This window comes from Barbus barbus (genome assembly GCF_936440315.1).
Source record: "Barbus barbus genome assembly, chromosome: 36".
NCBI classification, from domain to species: Eukaryota; Metazoa; Chordata; class Actinopteri; order Cypriniformes; family Cyprinidae; genus Barbus; species Barbus barbus.
The window spans coordinates 2,408,409-2,429,599 of record NC_136714.1 but is presented as its reverse complement, the minus strand read 5'-3'; the positions used below and the strand labels follow the sequence as shown (position 1 = coordinate 2,429,599).

General features: G+C 36.9%; 1 protein-coding gene across 1 annotated transcript; it reads left to right on the top strand.

Annotated features, from left to right (window-relative positions):
* Positions 1 to 5,649: 5,649 nt before the first annotated feature.
* On the top strand, positions 5,650 to 16,684 carry LOC306855740 (actin-binding protein WASF3-like; the record flags this gene model as incomplete). The annotated part of the gene is made up of 8 exons (XM_079394573.1): positions 5,650 to 5,782; positions 6,930 to 7,064; positions 9,007 to 9,160; positions 9,340 to 9,457; positions 11,384 to 11,559; positions 12,750 to 12,992; positions 14,828 to 15,207; positions 16,527 to 16,684. 8 exons carry the CDS (start codon positions 5,650 to 5,652, stop codon positions 16,682 to 16,684), a joined length of 1,497 nt encoding a protein of 498 aa, XP_079250699.1.
* Positions 16,685 to 21,191: the final 4,507 nt, after the last annotated feature.

The window sequence follows — 21,191 nt, the reverse complement described above, 5'->3', positions numbered from 1 at the left end:
TAAGTACTTTGACAAACCTGAAAAATCTCTGACATTTGATTACAGATTTTGGCATGAAAATCTGATAATAAAATAATAAAAATAATAAAAATAAATCTCAGCACATTGTTGAGCTCTCACCTGAAGCTTGTGAGTTTTGAAACTGGCAGCTGAGCATCGTACTGCATTTTACGTTTTAAATCCAAATTCAAATCCATTTGCTCAGCATAACTTACTCCCTTTGATCATAACTGCATTGAGTTTTTAATTGTTTTATATCTAATTGTCTAATTTGTTATTGTTTTGTTAATGATATACGGCGACCTTGAGTGTCAAGAAAGGCGCCTATAAATAAAATGCATTATTATTATTATTTTGACACATTTCTAGACTGATAATTGGTGCGACGTGGGGATTGTGTTCCAATAAAAGCAAATTCCTCTTTACAGATGACTCTTTAGCATGTAGCGGGATATTTTCATATCATAATAGTTCGGTTTACAAGAATGAGCTTTCATTTATTTTTCAGTCTGTATTAATTGTAAAGTAAAGGGGGGAGCACTGTTAGCATATAAGTGCTAGCAAACATGCACATCTTCAGGCTAGTTACTAGGCTACTCACACAGCTAAAATAGCACGCGTTTGTTTCATTTGAATGAGCTAACCACGTCATGTGCACCGCAGACTGAGTTCCCCCTGTGCGTCTGTATATTTCTCCATGCTGAATTATCAGCATTATAACAGCTGCAGGAAGAGATCACAGCCTCAGGGAGCCCTGCGGCCTAGATTTGAAAGTCAAGTCAAGTCAATAGTATTTGTATAGCACTTTTAACAATGCAAATTGTGTGAAAGCAGCTTTACATTGGCTTGATATAAAGGTGGGTGGCTTTATATCAGCTTTACAGTATTTAGACGGGGAAATAGTTTGTCGAAATAGTGTCATTCTTCTCTGGCCAGACAAAATCAGCAGTTTAAATCTAGGCTAAAGCAGAATCAAAGGACTCATCTGATTCCTGTGGTCTTGTCCCGATGGCCGTCTTGGAGACACGGTCTTCACTGGGGATCAGTCTCTGAGGTGTCCTGGCTGTAGAGGTCATCTCTAGGTGCAGACTAAGAAACAGACTAATATTAGCGTAGATGCCATTCTTCCAACAATGTAACAAGTACATCGGGTGTTTTGGGAAGTGTTCCCGGTTCCGGTTGATCTAATTAATGCATCCTAACAATCCTTTAACGGATTTGAATTATAGAAATGCGATAGTGTGTTATGTGTAAACCAGGTTAAAGAGATGGGTCTTTAATCTAGATTTAAACTGACAGAGTGTGTCTGCTTACCGAACAGTGTTAGGTAGATTGTTCCAGAGTTTGGGCGCTAAAGAGGAAAACGATCTCCCGCCCGCAGTTGATTTTGATATTCTAGGTATTATCAAATGGCCAGAGTTTTGAGATCGCAGTGGATGTGAAGGACTATAATGCGATAAGAGCTCACTCAAATACTGAGGTGCCAAACCATTCAGGGCTTTATAGGTAATTAGCAAGATCTTAAAATGTATACAATGTTTAATAGGGAGCCAATGCAGTGTTGACAGAACCGGGCTAATGTGGTCATACTTCCTGGTTCTAGTAAGAACTCTAGCTGCTGCATTTTGAACCAGCTGGAGTTTGTTTATTAAACGTGCAGAGCAACCACCCAATAAAGCATTACAATAATCTAGCCTCGAGGTCATGAATGCATGAATTAATGTTTCTGCATTTAACATTGAGAGCATAGGTCGTAATTTAGATATATTTTTAAGATGAAAAGGCAGTTTTACAAATGCTAGAAACATGTTTTTCGAAGGAAAGATTGCTATCAAAAAGTACGGTACGCTAGGTTCCTAACTGATGAAGAAGAATTTACAGAGCATCCATGATGTATTAGACAGTGATCTAGGTTATTACATGCAAAAGTTTTTTGGTCCAATAATTAACACCTCTGTTTTTTCAGAATTTAGCAGTAAGAAATTGCTAGTCATCCAGTTTTTGATATCAACTATACATTCCGTTAGTTTTGCAAATTGGTAAGTTTCATCAGGTCGCGAAGAAATATAGAGCTGGGTATCATCAGCATAACAGTGAAAGGTAACACCATGTTTCCTAAAAATATCTCCCAAGGGTAACATGTAAAGCATGAAAAGTAAGGGGCCAAGTACTGAGCCTTGAGGTACTCCATACTGCACTTGTGATTGGTATGATACCTCTTCATTTACTGCCACAAATTGATGGCGGTCAGATGAGTACGATTTGAGCCATGCCAGTGCACTTCCTCTAATCTCAACATAATTTTCTAGTCTATTTAAAAGAATGTTGTGGTCGATAGTGTCAAACGCAGCGCTAAGATCCAGTAGCACTAATAGAGAGATACAACCATGATCAGATGATAAAAGCAGGTCGTTTGTAACTCTAATGAGAGCAGTCTCAGTACTATGATATGGTCTAAAACCTGACTGGAAATCTTCACATATATAATTTTTCTCTAAGAAGGAACATGGTTGTGATGATACTACCTTTTGTAATATCTTTGACAGAAAAGGGAGATTCGGGATCGGTCCGTAATCAATTAATTATTTGGGGTCAAGTTGTGGTTTTTTAATGAGAGGCTTAATAATAGCCAGTTTGAAGGTTGTTAGGACATATCCTAATGACAATGATGAGTTAATAATATTCAGACTCATGTAACGAGGGGCGGTGATTCTCACGTGTAAAAACACCGGTGGATCAGAGCGCAGGCTCTTGAGCCGGCGTGGGATCACTCAAAACCAGTTACTTAGCCCTGTGGCTCTATCGTTTCATTCTCCGAGCTTGCTGAGAGAGGAGAAACGGAAGAGCGGAGCTGCCTTGCTAGAAGGCCAGCGAGTGGAGAAGAGCGAGACTCGTACTCGAGTGAGCATTCTGTCTCAGTGAACGCGCAGTCTGTGTGGGCGTTGCCCACAGAGGCGAAGGGCAGTGGGCGGCAAGTTTATACAATTCTTAATTTCCAATAGAAGAGAATGAGTGGAATTGTTCATCAGGGGATCTATAGTGAAGATACAATTCTTTCAAGCATTGCTTTTATATTGAAAATGGCAAAACAGAAATAAGATGAGTCTGAAAATGGATGTGTTTAGAGTAGCATTACAGAGAGATTGTCTGAGACAAACAGACTTGCTCACATGAGAGTGACTCTAGAAGCTCTAGTACTCAGCGGAGCATGAGAGAGGGCCATGCTTGGTTGTCATGGAAATGGTCATAGGCTTCAAGGCAAATAGTAAACCCATCAAACACACTGGCTAAATATATTGCTAATATATAGTGAAAAAATGTATATATATATATATATATATATATATATATATATATATATTTATATTTTATATTTATATTTAGTCATTTAGCAGACACTTTTATCCAAAGTGACTTACAAATTAGGACAATGGAAGCAATCAAAATCAACAAAAGAGCAATGATATACAAGTGCTGTAACAAGTCTCAGGCCGTTTCTCAATACCAAGTTCGCAGAGTCTGGACTTCCGTCCTTTCGAGTTTGGACTTGCCAAGTTCGACTCAGAAGAACGAACTCTCGAGGACGGGAGGACGAACTGAATTCTGGGTTATGGCCCGTATGAAGTCCGCACAAGTCACCTCTCGATGCATCCTCGGTAAAAGGGGCGGATCAAGAACACATCCGGGGATTTGAACTGGACTTGGCTAGATGTGAACTTTGAATTGGAACAGTACTTGGCAGCGACTGATGACGTTTCACAAGTCCACAAGAACACAAGTACAGACAAGTACGCATATTGAGAAACGGCCTCAGTGAGCTTAACACAGTACACGTAGCTGTCAGGATTGTGGACTGTTTTGTGTGTGTTTTGCTCCCCATGTGTTCCCCCATGTGACCCAGTTTCTCCCTCATGTTGATTGTTAATTTGATTCCAGGTGTGTCTTGTCTTCCTCCCTGATTACCCTGTGTTTATAAGCCCCAGTCCTTTCAGCTAGTGTTTGTCGGTTCTTGAATGTCTTCCCTGTGCTCTATGTTGGACTATTAAAGACTCTAGATTTGCTAAATTCCTCGTCTCCTCGTTCCTTGCTGCTGGTAAAGTGTGACAGTAGCAAAGTTTTTTAAATTATATAATAAATAAAAATAAAACGGATAGAATAGAGCAAGCTAGTGTTAGAGGCCATTTTGCTTTTTGTTAATTGTATAATAAATCAAAAGAAAACAAATAGACTAGAGAAGCTAGTGTTAGTTTGTTTTTGTTTTTTTAAGGAAACAAGCAGTTAGTAAATGAATAGTGCAAGTGTAATTATAAAAGGGGCAAGTTTTTTATTTTAAAGAATATAATTAGAATAGAGAGTGCTAGAGTTAGAGGCTCAAATAAATATATAAATGTATTTAAAAAAAATATATAAATGCATACATACAATAAAAATAAAATTATTTTATAGCAGGCCAATAACCAATATTTTAGACCCAATGCAGTCTCACAACAGGCATGGAGTGCGTGAGACTGCGCAAATAAGCACTCGCTTTAAATGAAATGAAGTTTACAGAGATTGACTTTCTGTGTCATTTTTAATTGCATTCATCCAAGTGAGCATGTGACTAAATTGTTTATCATTGCTTTCCCAATTATAATCAGCTCTATTATGCATTTTATGGAATATTTGCTAAACATGCGCGAAAAGTCATTTTTGTAGCACACCTACTCATGTTGAGAATTTATAATGTTTTATAGGCCTGCATTTATTTAATTTTGTGATCCTGCTCGATTTAATGAGACTTGTCTGCCTTAGATTATATGCTAATCTGTAATAAACCAAAATTGTCTGTTTGTTTATTTTTGCATTAAGTCAGGCAAAATCTTCAGATTTGTTTATTCACACTGGCTCAGTAATAAATGTAGTGTTATTTTTCGGTTTATTTTTACAGTAATGCCATTTTGAATCTTCTTTCTGCTGCACATTCAAATCGTGCTTTTATGCTTTCATTTCAGTCCAAGTCCAAAATTTAATTTTTTGAGCCAGTGAATGTAAAGCCTGGTTTATGTTTGTTACTATTCACCTATAGTGCACATTTTCTCTCCATTACAAATATTCCTTCAAGCATATTTTGTAAAATAATAATGAATCGTGCCAAAAATAATTGACTCAATTATACATTTCATGAATAAATATTAAGCATATGTTAACAGACCTAACACCACTCCGCTGATGAAAGAGGTATTTGTTTGTTCAGTCATAATGTAACACATGAGCTATTATAGTGCATCAAAAGACATCAATGTTCATTCAAACCCTGTTTTCACTTGGGAAACCCTGATTCTGCCTTTGCAACTGATTCATATTTTTTATTCATATTCATATTTCAAATAAAATATTTAATGTGGAGGTCGAAATTAAAAAAAAAAATACAATTGCATAGCAGTTTCGCTTGTTGGCACAAAATATGTTTAAAAAATTTCACAGTACTTTGCAAAGCTGTAAATGGTGAAAGTTTAAAAATTAGACGTTTTAAAAGCCGGATTTGCTGATTTAAAAAAAGTATTGTTTAAAATGTTTGTGTTTGCAGCATGACGTTACCTCAGAAAATGTGTGTGTAAAACAGGCTTCTGTGCTCTCTCAGGTCGGTGTGTGTAGTTGAGCTCAGCCATGCCTCTTGTAAAGAGGACCATCGAGCCCAAGCACCTGTGCCGGGGCGCCCTGCCTGGCGGGGTGACCAACGAGCTGGAATGTGTCACAAACAGCACACTGGCGGCCATCATCAAACAGCTGGGAGGACTCAGTAGGTTCATTGCTGATGTACAGTCATCTTTCACCCTAGTTTAATGCAGGCCTGGCTTGCTCTTTTCATTCATTACCCTGGGTTTGATATAAGCCCATTAGACTTCTGCATCGGCTTTGAGCGCATTCAGCTTTGAACATCATGATTTTCTAGTACAGTATTTTTCTACATGGCTTTTTCATGAGCGAAATGCATTACGCAAAGACAAACAGTTTATGACAAGTTGCTTGTGATGTTCCTTGTCTGTAAGTCTCTTGGGATATAAATGTCGGCTAATTAAATATAATTAAATAAATTTCAATAAAGGCAACTCATTATAACGCAGATAATTAGGGCTGTCGATTTAACGTGTTAATTTAATTAGTGACAAATGTTTTGCTGTGGAACAACAGGGTACAATTGTTAACATTAACAATCGTCAATGTTATAAAGACAATTTAATTAAGCTACTACAACTTAATTAAAAATACAGAAATTTGAGTTTAAATTGTGCACAATAATAAGCAATAAGCAGCATTATTATGTCACCATAACTCATCAAAATAATGTTTGCAACTTAAAAGTTTTTATTTTTATTTTTGTTATATTTTTTAAATAGCCCACACCAACATACTGATAATTTTGATAATAATATTGAAGTCTTTTCAATCAAAATTTTTGTTGATATGTGAGGAATCGTATATTAAAAGGAAAAGTTTCAAAAGAATGTGAAATGAAACGTTTGTTTAAATTTTTTTGCACTTTGTGAAAATAAAAAGGCGATTGCTAGCATCTCGGCATTTTATATATATATATATATATATATATGAATTTCAAGTTTTGCATTTTTTACTCTTTTTCAATAGAATGTGCTCTGTAAAAAATTATTTTTCAAAGCTGTGAATAAAACAAAGACGGCAGTACGTTTTACAAGCAAACACTATTTCAGTTCTTCTACTTCCAAATTGGATGTGCTGCTTGCTGTTTCTTTGTAATTATTTTTTAAATTTACTAGCAATTTCTGATTTTCTACAACATTTTTTTCAGTGTACATAAAAACAAGAATCAGCCTTTTTCATGGGGTCTCTAATTAAAAATGATTTTGTAGATGAACGCTATTTAAATGGTCAGTTTTGCCTTATTGTACATTGTGTGTTTATTGATTCAGGTCGACATGCGGAAGACATCTTCGGGGAGCTGTTTAACGAGGCCAACATCTTCTATGTGCGCATGAACAGTTTGCAAGAGCGCGTCGACCTGCTGGCGGTGAAGGTCACACAACTGGACTCCACAGTGGAGGAGGGTGCGTAAGAATGAATGTGCATTAGCAAATACAGACCCACCGCTGACCTGATCTTTTGTGACACAGCCTGGAAATACACCAGGATACAACCACAGGGCTGTTGTGAGGATGGGTGCAGGTACTCAGTATAATGCACAAGTCTAGGGCCCTATGAAATCCATTGTAATTTTTTTTTTCCCAAATTCTTTTTTTTTTTGACAGTTTTTAATGGTTAAATTAAATGATCAAAAAGCATGTCTAATTAATTGAAATCATGAAACTTATACAATTTAACAACAATACAATGTAACAAAAAGTAAAATTTTTAGGACCCTATAAAATAAGTTATGTTTTCAAAATTTTTCTGGATTCCATTTATTGGTTTAATTAAAATGTAATAATCAATTAAAATGCATGCCTAATTAACTGGATTCCTAAAAATACATTTATTCATTTAATAATAGGGCCCTATGACCCCAGATATTCTGTGTTATGTATTTTTCTGGTAAACAAATGAAGGCATAAATTAAATTAAAATTAAACAAACCCTTGCATTTTTGGCAAATAAAGTGCTCCACAACAGAGGTTTACTGTTAAAATTAAATCATGCATTTTTTTTATTCCTTAAAAAGTAATAATAATTTATTATTATTATTATGACATTAAGATGTGCATTCTATTGTACAATTTCTGTCATAATTTGTTCAAGTTACTTTTATTTTGACAGTGAAGACCTTTAAGCTTCTGTGTGTATGTGTTATGAAAGATAGTTTTTCTCATATGAAATGGTAAAATGCTCATGCAGTGATTCAGAGCAGTCTGAATAATAACTAGAGCAGATGAGCACAGATGAGGCAGCTGCAGTAATTAGCAGCGTAGATGCAGTGCTGCGTATCCCACTGGTGTCTAGACACTAGCTGAGTTATTTAAGAGCACAGTGGAATAGTTTGGTTGACGAGGGGACATAATTAATAGAGCGGTGCATGGGAAGTTCCTATTTACGTAATGCTGTATGATGTAATGTGTGTCCATAATGTGCTTCATTGTCTGACTCACTTCATTAACCCTGCAGGTAACATTTACAATTGCGGTGTAATTTATCAGAACCATGAGTCTCTAAACTATATGCACAGAAAAAGAAAGTTCCCCACAAATAACGACACTGAAAATAATTATACTTTGGACCAACATTATTCATCATAATTCATTCATCATTATTCATCTTAACATTATTTTCACAAAGACAAAAAACATAAACATTAAAAAATAAAAAGATAATTTATTTGCTTTTAGATAAGATGAACAAAACAGGTTTAAACCAGAAACCTTGCTTCTGAGATATAGGGCCAGATTCACTCAACAGTGCAAATTATCATGAAAGCGCGATCCCTTAAACGGGCAGATGGGAGTGTAAAGTTCTGCGGGTGATTTACCAACAATACACAAATTAAAGTACCGACAGAGCCATCGTATTTCCATAATGATAATAATAATAATCTAATAACCTACCAAGAGCAGTGCAAATTAGCATAGGGTTGCAAACAAGCAGAGCCCATGATATCAGGTGTGTATAATCTATTAACAACACTGGTGCAAAATGGGTTAAGACATGCTTTTTGGAGCATTAACTAATGGCACAAATACCAGTAAACAGACTACCACAAACCTTACTAAATCACCTTGCATGATTCATTTAAATCCTCTCCTTACATAAATGTTGTGTCTGAAAGAGAAACTCCTAAAAATGCATATGCAATAGGGTCAGCCGCAAAAAATAAAAAATGATCACCACACCTTGAAATCACTAATGTTTCACTGGACATCTTTATGAAAAATCTTGACATCAGTTTTTAACACCAAAAGAGGGTTTGTGCCGACGCAAGCTCTGAATCTGGCACATAATATCATTTCTAGCAGGTTTGTGTTTGACCGTGTTTTCCGGCTCTGTCTGCTTGCTCTGCAGTGTCCTTACAGGACATCAACATGCGGAAAGCGTTCAAGAGCTCCACTATTCAGGACCAGCAGGTGGTGTCCAGAAACTCCATCCCGAACCCTGTCATGGAGATGTACCATCGCTGCGACAAACCACCACCTCTCAACATCCTCACGCCATACAGGTCAGTGTATGCTTCTGCTGTAAAACTCACAAAAACCAATCTGACCTGTTTATCACCCTGTTTATAAATTTTTTTGATTATAATTTTTTTGATTTTGAGGGTGAATTGTAAGCAATATGAAATATTAATATTAAGCAAAACGACTTCATTTCTAAGCATGTCGTTGTGTTGTTTTGCAGGGATGACAAAAAAGACGGGCTCAAATTCTATACCGATCCATCCTACTTTTTTATCCTTTGGAAGGAAAAAATGCTGCAAGCCACAGAAAACAAGAGGAAGGAGAAACGACGGCAGAAGGTGTGTGTGTGTGTGTGTGTGTGCATGTTTATGTGGTTTATGAGGACACAAATTTGTATAATGACATGGGTATGACAGAGGTATTACAATATGAAGGTGGTTTATGAGGACACTATGTCCCCGTAATTCAAAAGGCTTAAAAAACATACTAAATGGTGTTTTTTTGAAAATCTAAAAATGCACAAAGTCTCCTGTGAGGGCTAAGTTTAGGTGTAGGGTTGGTGTAGGGCAATAGCACACACAGTTTGTTCAGTATAAAAACCATTACGCCTATGGAGAGTCCCCATAAACCACATAAACCAACATGTGCGTGTGTGTGTGTGTGTGTGTGTGTGTGTGTGTGTGTGTGTGCGCGTGTGTGTGTGTGTGTGTGTGTGTGTGTGTGTGTGTGTGTGTGTGTGTGTGCGCGTGTGTGTGTGTGTGTGTGTGTGTGTGTGTGTGTGTGTGTGTGTGTGTGTTTGTGTGTGTGTGTGTGTGTGTGTGTGTGTGTGTGTGTGCGCGTGTGTGTGTGTGTGTGTTTGTGTGTGTGTGTGTGTGTGTGTGTGTGTGCGCGTGTGTGTGTGCGTGTGTGTGCGTGTGTGTGTGTGTGTTTGTGTATGGCCAGAAACAACTGCTTATCCAATACATTGCAAGAGGATTAAAAAAACACAGCTGGGGACAGTCAGAAAAGAGGAAACAGGAAGCATGGACAAGGTACAAAACAGAGCTTCCAACTAAAAGTGCAAACAACAAAAGACTATAAAATACATTACAGTATCTTTCTCAAGTGATGGCCATTTAGGCATGTACTGTAATGGACAAAAAACATACTGTATATATTATGGAAGCCCATTTCTGTCACTAAATTGGAAATAAAAAAAGGCAATTGCCACTTTTTATCTCATAATTCTGACTTTTTTTTGCACGTTTTCCTCAAAATTTGAACTTTATAACTCGCTTCATATATGAATTTTTTTCTCATAATTAAAAAATCTGAATTGTGAGATAAAAAGTCGCAATTCCTTTTTTTATTCAGTGGCAGAAACAGGCTTTTATAATAGGCTATATCAGTCATATGATACTAGATATTTTGCCAGTGACCAATCAGTTTTGGAGAGCTCTTGAAAGTGAGCAATGCATTTATTATATTTCTCACTGTCTGCTGCATTTAAAAGTCGTGGCCTAATGGTTAGAGAGTCTGACTTGTAATCCAAAGGTTGTGGGTTCGAGTCTCGGGCCGGCAGGGATTGTAGGTGGGGGGAGTGAATGTCCAGCGCTCTCTCCACCCTCAATACCACGACTGAGGTGCCCTTGAGCAAGGCACCGAACCCCCAACTGCTCCCCGGGCGCCACAGCATAAATGAATGCCCACTGCTCCGGGTGTGTGTTCACGGTGTGTGTGTGTGTTCACTGCTGTGTGTGTGTGTGTTCACTGCTGTGTGTGTGTGTGTTCACTGCTGTGTGTGTGCACGTTGGATGGGTTAAATGCAGAGCACAAATTCCGAGTATGGGTCACCATACTTGGCCGTATGTCACTTCACTTAACATCGCAGCTCAGAATATTCCCTAGTGAAGGCATTGGGAACATTGCATGTTCTGGTAAACTGGTAAAATAGCTATCATATATGTATCAAATAGTTGCATTTTAAAAGTTGGTTGCTAAAACAAAATTACAGAAGAGATAATGCAGAGAGAATTGATTCAAAATACAGAACTGTTGACATTAGCGAGTGTTCAATTCTATACTGAACGATACAGAAAACATGATTGATTTTTTTAATGATCTGTTGTGAGAGTTTTGAAAATGTACAAGTTGCTTGTGAAAATTGCCCCAAAACGAATCATCTGTAATCATCAGGTCAGTGTTCAGTTACAGACTTTTCCTATTCTGTGGGGTTCAATATTATTACTCAAGCTTATAGAAACATTTCCTTTTTTCTGCCTTAGCAAGAGCAAAAACACACGGAGGATCCCAGTCGCGAGGTAAAGAAAATCCGTAAAGCTCGTAACCGGCGTCAGGAGTGGAACATGATGGCGTATGATAAGGAATTTCGCCCGGACACCCGCCTGACCCCGTCTCCTTACCATGGCATGTCTTCTGAGGGATCGCTGTCTCCGGATAGGTGAGTCATGTGATCTCTTGATAGTTCACCCAAAAATGAACTGAGCTTTGACAACTCTCATAAACTGTATTAGGACTCTTGTCACAACGCTTCATTAATGTTTCTGTATCTATAATATTGTTTCAGATTACAGTTACTTTTTTTACAGAAGACTCACAAACCCACTGCAGTTCTTACATTAAGCCCAGTTTGGGAAACCCCCGGTGTAATGTATTGTTAATGCATTTTATGGTGTTGATATAAAAAAATGGAATATCATTTTGTGTATGTATCCTTGAATTTGACGTTAAACCCAACAATATACAGGTAGATGAAAGGTTAGTCACAGTAATTTATTTAAAAAAAAAAGCACTACAACAGTATTTCAAATGACCCGTGATGCATTAGTCGCCTTTGAGTCATTATTTGCTCGTTTTCATGCATTTTGCAAAACACAAAATGTATTTTGAAGATGAGATTGGACTGTTTATTCGTTACTTCAAGTTCTATCTAATCCTTGTCTGCTTGAGAGAGATTGAAGATGTATATTCGTTTGTTAAGTATTGGAAAATACTGTTTTAAATGACTTACCTTAAAACCTATTAGGCAATGATTTCAGTCATGCAGAAAAAAAGAATCATAAACTAGTCAATTCAGCTTTATTTATATAGCGCTTTTAACAATACAGATTGTGTCAAAGCACTTAACAGTATCAAATTGGAGGATAGAGTGTCAGTAATGTATAATAATACGATTAAACACTCAGGCATTTCATTATTGAATTCAGAGATGTCATTGTCTAGCTCAGTTTAGTTTAAATAGTATCTGTGAAATCAATTTGACGATAATCGCTAGTAAAAATTATTAGATTTTGTTTTTGTTGTTTTGTGAGCATGAACTTTTGTCTATTTTTATTGTACTTGCCAGGGTTCAGTAAAGCAGATAAGCAGTATTATTGACATGTTCATTACTTATTTTAATGCATGACCACAAAAACGTATATGAATGCATAAAGTGGATGAAAATGACCCATGCTGTATGGTTTTCTTCGAAAGAAAAAAAGTATCTTGATGTTCAGTTCAAGTAAATAATTTAAGAATTTGATTGCACACAAATGTTTCAACAATGATCAGAAATGAACTTCATTGTAACACATTATAACTATATTGTGCATGCTGTGTGTCTGTATGTTGTTCTGTGCTTTAACCCAGATCTGGCATGTCAGATGAACACTCGTACCCAGCGAGTCCCAGCCACCCGCAGGAAGCAGGTGGAGCAGGAGCTGATGGGAAAGACGCAGGCCCCACACAGACTCAGTCCCTGGACCGAGCGTACCGGCCCCCGGCCTCTTCCACCGCCGCTGCAGCCAGACAGCACTCTCTAGGACGCGTTCAGGCCCCACCGCCAGACTCGTCCCTCAACGGACCCCGGCCAACATCTGCCAAAGAATACAGGCATGTCACTTCTCTCTCTACAGTTGAAATATATATACACTTACAGTATATACAGTAGGAGTAGCTTTACCCCAAAATTAAGATTCTCTAAAAATGTACTCACCCTCAGGCCATCCAAGATGTAGATGAGTTTGTTTCTTAATCAGAACAAATTTGGAGAAATGTAGCATTGCATCTTGCTCACCAATGGATCTGCAGTGAATGGGTGCCGTCAGAATGAGAGTCCAAACAGCTGATAAAAACATCACAATAATCCACACCACTCCAGTCCACCAGTTAACATCTTGAGAAGCTAAAATCTGACTGTTTGTAAGAAACAAATCCATTATTAAGATGTTTTAACTTCAAAGTGTTGCGTCAGAATAAAATAAAGTTAATAATATTGCTTTCTCCATTAAAAACGTAATCTCTTCTGAATCAGTAGAGAAATCTGCACAGATCGAGTACAGTTTACAAGCCAAAACAGTCTCTAAACAAATACTGTATGTGGCTGGATTTTGATGTGAGAGACAACAGAAGATGGACTTTTTCAATGAAGGAAGCTTTTTTATGGATTATGGAGTCGTATTTCAGCCAGAAGTGAAGGTTTAAAGTTAAAACGTCTTAATAATGGATTTGTTTTTTACAAACACAGTTTTTTTGCTTCACAAGATGTTAACTGATGGACTGGAGTGGATTATTGTGATGTTTTTATCAGCTGTTTGGACTCTCATTCTGACGGCACCCATTCACTGCAGAGGATTCATTGCTGAGCAAGTGATGAAATGTTACATTTATGCATTTAGCAGACGCTTTTGTAAGTGACTTACATTGCGTTCAAGTTACAGTTTTTACATTTTATCAGCTCTTGCTTTCCCTGGGAATCGAACCCATGACCTTGGCGTTGCTAGCGCCATGCTCTACTATTTGAGCTACAGGAAAGCCCTTTATTACATTTCTTCAAATCTAATTAGAAACAAACTCATCTACATCTTGGACGGCCTGAGAGCGTGTGAGTTTTCAGGAAATTTTCACTTTTGGGTGAACTACTCCTTTAACTCGTGTATCTCAAGTATTATTGTGAAGTCCCTCAGTTGATTAGCACAAATCCTACTTACTCACAGTTATTGGTTTAAAAAATATAACTGGGTCATCTCAGAGTATGTTCACGATAAACACACAAAGACATCCCCAAAAAACACCAAATCTACAATTATATTTCTTGATTCTTCTTCTTTTATTAATGGTGATTTGCATTCTTAGTGCATATTGACACCTACTGGGCGGTTACAGTGAACAAGAAATATATTGTTTCTTTAATGCTTAATATATAAATTAAAAAAGAAAGACTGATTAAACTACAAAAAAAAAACTGTCTGCACTTGCAAAGATCGTATGGCTGTATAAGTTAATTTTTTTATGTTTAGCCATTTTGCTTCCACATTTGTGAGGTGAGATGTATCACAAATGTATTTTTATTACAGAAAGACATTATATATATAAAAAGGGGGAAAAGTTGCAAAAAAAACAACCTTTTGAATGCAGATGTGTGAGATTGGAATAAAAAATAGGGTAAAATAAACATTGCTTTATATTATAATATATATGTATAACTATATGATATAATATTGTGCTACTTATATACCTCAGTTACAGTTTTTGGAACCTAAAGTTGAGGTTATCTTTTATTTATCCATATATTATCCAGGTATGTTGGTAAATTATCATTTTGTTCTTAATGAAAGAAATAACTGCATAAAGATTCATGTTTATTTTTGGGTGAACTGGGATGTGACGAATACATTTTTATTGCGAAATAGTTCCTTAAACATTTCTCCTTTGTAATCACTTCTCAGCGGCCATCAAATCCTGGAGCATTTCATCCCGCCTGCACCTCCTCCACCTCCTCCCCTCATCCCTTCCTCTCAGACTGCCTTTGACAGCACATCTGGACCTCAGTCTCTGGCTCCGGGGACAGTGGTCTCGCTCTCACGGCCCTACAGCCCATCTCCTCCTCCAGCTCCTCCCTCTGCCTACACCGCTTCCCCTTCACATGCTGTGATGGGCGGCCCGCCTGTGGCCCCGCCCCCTCCCCCACCAGGACCCCCCACCCACGCCCCGTCCCCGTCCCGAGTAACACACCCGTCTGGAGAGTCTACTCTTCCCAGGAAGGGCCAGGTGCCTCTCATCCCCATGAGCGATGCCCGGAGCGACCTGCTGGCCGCCATCCGCAGAGGTCAGTGTGCAGAGAAAACATGGTCAAAAGTTTGGAATCATAAAGATTTTTTAAATTTTTTAAGTATTTTCTGTTTACCAAGGTTGTATTTATTTAATAAAAAATACAATAAAAGCTGAAATAATGTAAAATATTATTACAATTCAAATAGTTGTTTGCTTTTTGAATATAATGTAACATTTTATTTATTCTTGTGACACAAATCTGTATTTTCAGCATCATTACTCCAGTCTCCAGTGTCGCATGATCCTTCAGAAATCATTCTAATATACTGATTTATTTTCAATGTTGAAAAGAGTTGTGCTGCTTAATATTAATATTCTTTGATGTATAAAAGTTCAAAAGAACAGAATTTATTTAAAATAGAACTCTTTTCTAACAATATAAGTCTTGACCTATCACTTTTTTTTTATCAATTTAACACATCCTTGCTGAATAGTATTAACTTCTTTCAAAAAAAGGAAGAAAAAACGTTTGAACGGTAGTGTATATTGTTACAAAAAATATATACTTTTAAAATAAATTCTGTTCTTTTTAACATTTTAATCATCAAAGAATCCTGTAAAAAGAAATCACAGGTCCCAAAACATGTTAAAGATTAGTTCACTTTCAGAATAAAGTTTAAAAATTTTAAATTTACTCACCCCCATGTCATCCAAGATGTTTATGTCTTTCTTCATTCGCAAAGAAATTAAGGTTTTTGAGGAAAACATTCCAGGATTTTTCTCCATATAGTGGGCTTCAATGGGAGCCAATGATTTAAAAGCCCAAATTGCAGTTTCAATGCAGCTTCAAAGAGCTCTACATGATCCCAGCCGAGGAATAAGGGTCTTATCTAGCGAAATGATAGGTCATAAAAAAAATAATAATATACTTTTTAACCACAAATGCTCGTCTTGCACTAGCTCGACTTCACACATTATGTAGTCATGTTGGAAAGGTCACGTGTGACTCCATTATATGAAGAAAAACATTTTTTCTCAAAAATCTTAATTTCTTTTCTGACTGACGAAAGAAAGACATGGAAATCTTGGATGGCATGGGGGTGAGTAGATTATCAGGAATTTTTTATTGTGGAATTGACTAATCCTTTAAGCAGGGCAGATAATAAATCAGCATATAAGAATGATTTCTGAAGGATCGTGTGACACTGAAGACTTAAGTAATGGCTGATGAGATTTCAGCTTTGCGTCACAGAAATGTCGCTAAATTTCGTTATTTTTGATCAAATAAATGCAGCCTTGATGAGCAGATCAACTTTAAGTTTTGAACGGCGGTGTATGCATTAGCTTTTATTGAACTGTTGGCTCCTCCTCCAGGTATCCAGCTTCGTAAGGTGCAAGAGCAGAGAGAGCAGGAGGCCAAGAAAGAGCCAGTGGGTAACGATGTGGCCACCATCTTATCCCGACGCATCGCCGTGGAATACAGTGAATCAGATGAAGACTCTGAGCCGGAGGAGAACGAGTGGTCCGATTGAGGCTCGGGGGGCAAGATCTGCGACCATAATGCTGCTATTTTCCATTCCTGCACATAGTACACACTCCTCAGATGGTCAGACATCGGACGGGGCTACCGAGGAGATCATGAAAGACTGAGAGGGAAGGAAACAGAATTTGTGCAATGCAAGGTGAAAGGACACAGGGAAAGAGAGTTTGGTGAGGTAAGCACAGAATAACTTTTAGAATACAGTTTGTCTCATTATAATGTAAATTCAACATGCTAGCATTTCTTTAAGAGTCGCCAAGAAAATACTTATTGAAAAAAAATCGTTCTGTGATTTTGATTATATATTTTGGTAGCTGTCCAGAGAATATAGAGAAATGCTTATCCATCTTTTGTGGTACACGGAAATTATGGTCAACAGTGGTATTAGCACTTATATTAATTTTATGTTACAAATCATTGCCACAGTATTGTTACACAAATTTATTGCGGTATCTCTGGCTTGAGATGCCCTAAATATACAGTATGGACAATCAAATCATCGCTACAGTATCAAAGTACATTTCTCCTTCAATATCACAACTCTTCATTATCCAAAATGTGTCACTTTGTTCAATTGTGGGCAGTGTTGTGATGAATATTCATATCCCAAATTAGCAGTGAGTACATTTCTTGATGGTTTCGTTGTTTGCTTTTTTTATTTCTCAAGGAACAGATGTGGCCAATAATTTAATTATTACTGCTTGCAGTTTACTAATCGTTTGTGTTTGTGTGTTGTGTGTGTTGTGTGTGTGTGCCTAAATGTGTCAAATGAGGTGATGGAGTGCAAGACAGTGTCATCTGCTATTTTAGATTTATTATAATTTGTAACAATACTATGTAATTTACAAGTACTGTATCATTAATGTGTTTTACAATTTATTGTTGTATAGATTTTTGTAACACTGCTCAAAAGATGGAAATGGCAACCATATGTTTAAGCTATCATGTTGTAGGAATATAGCCTAATGTGCATGTATGAATAATAAATACAATTTTAAAAATCTACTTAAATTTTGCATTTATTGAAATTGATTTTTTTCCCCCACCGCACTGCTTGATGCATTTAATCAGAATTTGCTCAATTTATTCTTGTTGGACACTAGGTGGTGTTATAATTAGTACATTTGCATTTTAGTTCAGTGTCAAAATTCTATTGTTTCTCTGAATTCTTGAGTCCCACAAAAAAAAAATATATATATACAATTTTATTGCACCCAAGGAAATTTTTTCACCATTTTAAATTTTCGGAAAAACCAATTTGCACAAAATTTGGTACCTATCATCTGGAGACTTTCATAGCAAAAAGTTAACAAAAGAATTGTGATACATCAAAACGATGCAAAGATATAAACAAATTTAATGCTACCACCCATTTTTGCAAATTGACCTTCTGTATATCTTCCAAACACAATATTCCAATTTAAAACTTGATGCATGTAAACGACAGGACATTCTGAGATTACACACCAAGTTATGTCAAATTCTAACCATAGGAGGCACTACAACTGAAAACCTTTGCAACTCTGCAGCTTCAATTAAGTTAAAAGATGTATATATATTTGTCTTCTTTGGGTCAAATGCTAACATTTTCTTTGACAAACATGGCCGACTAATAATGTGGAATCAGAATTGCTGACATAAAAATTGGCGAAGTGTCTAAATGAGGCTGTGTACTAAATCTTGTAAAAACTGGCCACATGGTGGCGCTATAATAACCAAGATCCCATGCACGCTAGCATCAAAGTGGTTGTTTCTTCTGAATACTCACATCAAGCCCTACAATACATATATATATATATATATATATATATATATATATATATATATATATATATATATATATATATATATATATATATATTATTTTAGCATGCATATACCTAACAATGTGGTATGCGACTGGTTTAAATACACATTTGCACTGGTTTAAACTGGCATTCAAAGCAGGTGCGTTAACAAGGGTGCTAAAGACTGCACCCGCTAATATTAGTTGTTAGTGCATGTTTTGAGGTCAGGAAAGTGAGGTTTAGCTCTTACTATGTGACCCCCATTACACATACATCCGGGTCATGGCACCAATTATATCTGGTCCTACTTGTACCAAGTGGTATTTAAATCAATGTCAACTGACTTGGGAGCCGGGCTCACTAACAAAGACACTAAAGACCGCAACCTGTATTGTCAGTCAATTTTCAAGTCATTTTTCAGGTAATCCCTAAAGATTTTGAATTAAAGATTGGAGGACTTGAGTTCCCCGCTGTTATATCTCTCTATTGAAATGTATGTCGTATCTCTACACACTGCATTTACGCCTCAAGAACACAAAAGCAAACACCCTTCTCTCTGCTGAAAATGCATGCTTCTTCGAACACGGTGAACACAATTCTGAATTGTGTTTTTCTAAAATAATATTTTGCTCCCATGGTAGCCGAGACAACACGACTATGCAGCCATCTGATGCCTCACAGCATGATTTTCATGTGATAAATCATTCCATCTTACTTAACCTGCACATGACAGGCCGGCTCCCAAAACATGCTTAGACACATTTATAGATTGTAAAACTATTAGCGCTGAAATCTCATGCCACAGAACGTCCCAGATATGGATAAGTTTGCTTTCAAAAAGGCAGGGTAGACCACGTCGAATGCATTGCCTTTGAAGTGATCCCATGTATTTTTATCAGTCCGATGAGAGAGAGGGTGGGACAGGCAGGATCTTGTTTATATCTCCAGCTTCCCTCCTAGGCTATGGCGTCACTGTCCCCTCCATCAGCGAGGCTCCATCTGTCCCTTATATCTCCGCCAGCTCTCCAGTGACTCATTGCGGAGCAAAGTGGATGCTGAGAGGAGACCCCTGACAATCAACAGATGCACACTACCTGTTTACCCCACGTCAATGAGTCACATAGTGCCATTCACTCTCTAGCGCATTTATATGTTCCTTTTTAGAGCACTGATGTTTCTTGTTAAGTGTGTGTGCTGAAGCAGGAAAAATAATTGACAGCGTGACTAATGGACTGGAAGCAATATCCATATTTGACTCATTGTGTGACTGGACAAACATGCAGTGTAATAAGATAACACATGAGTGTCTTATATTTGTATAATGTATACTATTCCTGATTTAGCTGTTGTAAATATATCACTGTCGTTAGCAAAAGAAACTCAACGCTGCAGTGCAGAGGGAAGCAAACAAGAGGCCTTTTTTAATGGATGTCAGTTGAGGACAGCCCTGCTGAAATAAAAAAAAACTATAGAAACCATCACAGAATTTGTAATGGTGTTACTGGTTTTAACAGGAATTGCACTGGTTTTTAATGGAGACTGTAATGGTCCCTTTTGGTCTCTACTGGTAATTTGTAGCCTTTTATTGGTGGCACACTACAGGAAACAATTTTTAATGTTTAATAATTGGTTTTTAATGTTTGTAATGGTTATTGTAGCAGGAAACAATTAGATTTTTATTTAATTTTTTCAGCAGGGAGGCTACAGTAGGATGAATAAACTGCTTTAGTGGGGAAACAGTTCATCGTTTAATCCAGTAAATCTTCAACATGTTTTAAATATTCATTTTGCATGGATCTATTTTTAGAGTTTACGCCAAACACATACTGTTTTATAAGAAAAGTCACGGACAATTTTACGAAGGTGACATCAGTTCACTGCACTTCTCATTCATCTTTCTACTGTCCTCAAACAACGACTAACTGTCGCACAACTCTGACACAAATTCATTGATGTCAAGGCTGTAATATATGATTGTTTATCAAGGAGCACGTGATCCTATAGTTGGCTGTTAAGCTTTCTCCAATGGTAAAGTCATGAAGCTTGTATTCTCCCAATAATACATCTCTGGCTGTACATGTGCAGTTGTCGTAAAAAGCAATAATCCCTTTTCGAATAATTTCATGCCCGCTCACTGGACTTACAAACTCCCAGAACAGACGTTTGGAGGGAGACGTAGAAAAAAAAGCCATTTGCCTTATTAGAAGTCAGAGTACCATCAAAATGATTTTGAAACTGATATTCCAAGGTAAATATGTGACCCTGGACCACAAAACCAGTCATAAGGGTCAATTTTTCAAAATTGAGATTTATACATCATCTGAAAGCTGAATAAATAATCTTCCCATTGATGTATGGTTTGGACAATATTTGGCTGAGATACAACTATTTGAAAATCTGGAATCTGAGGGTGCAAAAAAATCAAAATATTGAGAAAATCACCTTTAAAGTTGTCCAAATGAAGTCCTTAGCAATGCATATTACTAATCAAAAATTATGTTTTGATATATTTACAGTAGGAAATGTACAAAATATCTTCATGGAACATGATCTTTACTTAATGTCCTAATGATAATAATTTTGACCCTTACAGTGTATTGTTGGCTATTGCTACAAATATACCCCAGCGACTTAAGACTGGTTTTGTGGTCCAGGGTCACATATAAAAACCGTTGCTTTAATTAAATTGCTAAAGAAAAGAAACACGTACAA